Source organism: Engraulis encrasicolus, chromosome 3 (genome assembly GCF_034702125.1).
Source record: "Engraulis encrasicolus isolate BLACKSEA-1 chromosome 3, IST_EnEncr_1.0, whole genome shotgun sequence".
NCBI lineage: Eukaryota > Metazoa > Chordata > Actinopteri > Clupeiformes > Engraulidae > Engraulis > Engraulis encrasicolus.
In genome coordinates, this window is record NC_085859.1 from 22,145,595 (window position 1) to 22,148,094 (window position 2,500).

The 2,500-nt window shown below is 48.1% G+C and overlaps 1 protein-coding gene across 4 annotated transcripts in view; it reads left to right on the forward strand.

The window, feature by feature from the left end:
* The window catches only part of pde4d (phosphodiesterase 4D, cAMP-specific), a 273,715-nt gene that overhangs the window by 243,946 nt on the left and 27,269 nt on the right, over positions 1–2,500 (forward strand). For all 4 annotated transcript variants that reach the window (XM_063194992.1, XM_063194991.1, XM_063194993.1 and 1 more), the window contains one exon: positions 72–184. In XM_063194992.1, coding sequence (XP_063051062.1) covers positions 72–184 — 113 coding nt within the window. The remainder of the gene's footprint in view (positions 1–71; positions 185–2,500) is intronic.

Below are 2,500 nucleotides of genomic sequence, written 5' to 3' on the forward strand. Positions count from 1 at the left end.
TTCCCCCCCTCCTCCTCCTCTTCCGTCTTCCCCTCCTCCTCTCCCCCCCTCCTCCCCTCTCCCCCTTCCAGAGGAGGCCTACCAGAAGCTGGCGACGGAGACGCTGGAGGAGCTGGACTGGTGCCTGGACCAGCTGGAGACCCTGCAGACCCGACACTCGGTCAGCGAGATGGCCTCCAACAAGGTGAGATGCACCTCCTATCTTCTCCTATCTTCTCATGTTGATGCACCTCCTATCTTCTCCTCTCTTCTCATGTAGATGCACCTCCTATCTTCTCATGTTGATGCACCTCCTATCTTCTCCTCTCTTCTCATGTTGATGCACCTCCTATCTTCTCCTATCTTCTCATGTAGATGTACCTCCTATCTTCTCCTATCTTGTCATGTAGATGTACCTCCTCTCTTCTCCTATACAGTAGTACATGCCAATGGTGCTATGTTGTTGTTTGCTTAGCTGTTCCGCACCTGTGTTTGGTCCTTCTTGCTGTATATGCTGTTGCTCTACTGTACCTGCGGTTTCATTACCTGTGCTTGGTACACCTGTGGTAACAAGGTGATACAGACACCTTATGATCCTGTAGGCCTACCTACTGTAGCACAACAAGGTGAGGTGCACCTCCATCTTCTCATGTAGTACATGCCAATGATAGTGGAACGAGTAGATGTCCGCACGCTGTAGCTCCACTTGAAGATGTATTCAGCTCATACAGTACAACGTTTCGACCCAACAGGGTCTTCATCAGGCATGTGACAGGCATCAGGTACTCTTACCGCTATCAGATACTTTCCGCCTTTTGTCCTGCACCTAGGAAGAGTAAATTCCAATGATGCCGTGTTGTTTGTTGCTTAGCTGTTCCGCACCTTTGTGTTTGGTCCTTCCCGCTGTACGTGCTGTCGCTCTACTGCACCTGTGGTTTCGTTACCTGTGTTTGGTACACCTGGGGTAACAAGGTACGACATACACCTGATGATCCTTTACCTACTGTAGTACTGACATACCGCTGCATTCCCTGCTGTTTTGGTCCACTCTGTGTCACTATCACAGATGGAACACTCCTGGTCCAGAAAGTCAACGTCATGCAAGACATTAGATTCCACCTACCTATGCATGCTGCTGCTATACCTGCTGTCGCTCTTATTACCTGTTTTTGGTATACTTGGTGTCACTAACAGAGGCTAGCACTCAAGTCTTACTAGAACACATTAGTTCCAGTCAGTGAACCACACAATGCCAATTAGCATACGTCAACAGGTAGAGGAGCTGATGAGTGGCATCACTAGAATAGGTAAAAGAAAGACATGGCTGCATGTCTCAATTGACCTAGGATTATGTTTTGGCCAGGTGCTGTACAGGTGCTGTCAGACATGTTGGCCTTATATTGTGGCTGGGGTTATAGCTCCCAACAAGTTGCTTGGACGTGTGTGTGTGCGTGTGAGCGTGTGTGTGTGTGTGTGTGTGTGTGCGTGTGTGTGTGCGTGTGTCTATCTGGGGGTTGTGTCGTGAGCGTGCTGTCATGAGTCAGTGTTGTTGATGGTGCCCCGGTGCTGATCAGCACTACTTTGGTCCCATACACCAGTGGTTCTTAACCTGGGGTGCGGGCACCCCCTGGGGGTGCGCCAGAGATTTCAGGGGTTGCACGGAATTTTGTTTGTGTTGAGGTTGTGACCAAAATTTGCTAGTGAACATTATAATTAGGCCTTATCAAAAACAACCAAATGGCATTGTTTTGGTTCATAGAACGTAGACTTGCTGTCCATTTGAAGTGCAGCGGAGAAGATCTCCATGACGACATCACAGAGCCCAAGATACTACAATGTTTCTCCTTTTTTGACAGGACAGTGGAGGATATACAGGAAATGAGTTAGGAGAGAGAGAGAGAGAGACTGGGAATGATCGGCAAATGACCCGAACCGGAGTCGAACCCGGGTCGCCGGCGTAGCAACCCAGTGTCCTACCATTAGGCCACGAGAGGGCCCCAAGATGCTAAGATTCGACGTGACCATTCACTCTCAAGGCCTTCTAGCTGTTAACCCTCTGAGGTCTAAGGCCTTTCAGAGGCTTTTAGGCTGCTTGCACCACCCTGACATTCTGAAGTATTTTCATTTCATATATATATATATTGCTGGTTTCTAATGGTGTGACTTATATGCTTCAATGACAAAAACTCACAGAGTTACAGATTTGTTTTTGGAGACACATTGCCCTCTGAAGGGCACTCAGACCTCAGAGGGTTAAGACTCCCCTGACCATTTACAGAGTGCCACAACACGCAAATAGACTACGTGAACACATGAGACTACATGAACACGTGAATAGACTTGTGTGAAATCATTCAGTAATGATAACAGAGAATCATCTGTGATGTACCTCAGTCAGTGAGCCACAACGGGAGCATACCTATGTTCCCCGGGTCCTATGTTCCCCTGTCTTTGTATGGGAGTGGGGAACATAGGACCATTTTTCTAAAAAGGGTTCTATGTTCCTGCATTGTATTCCTGC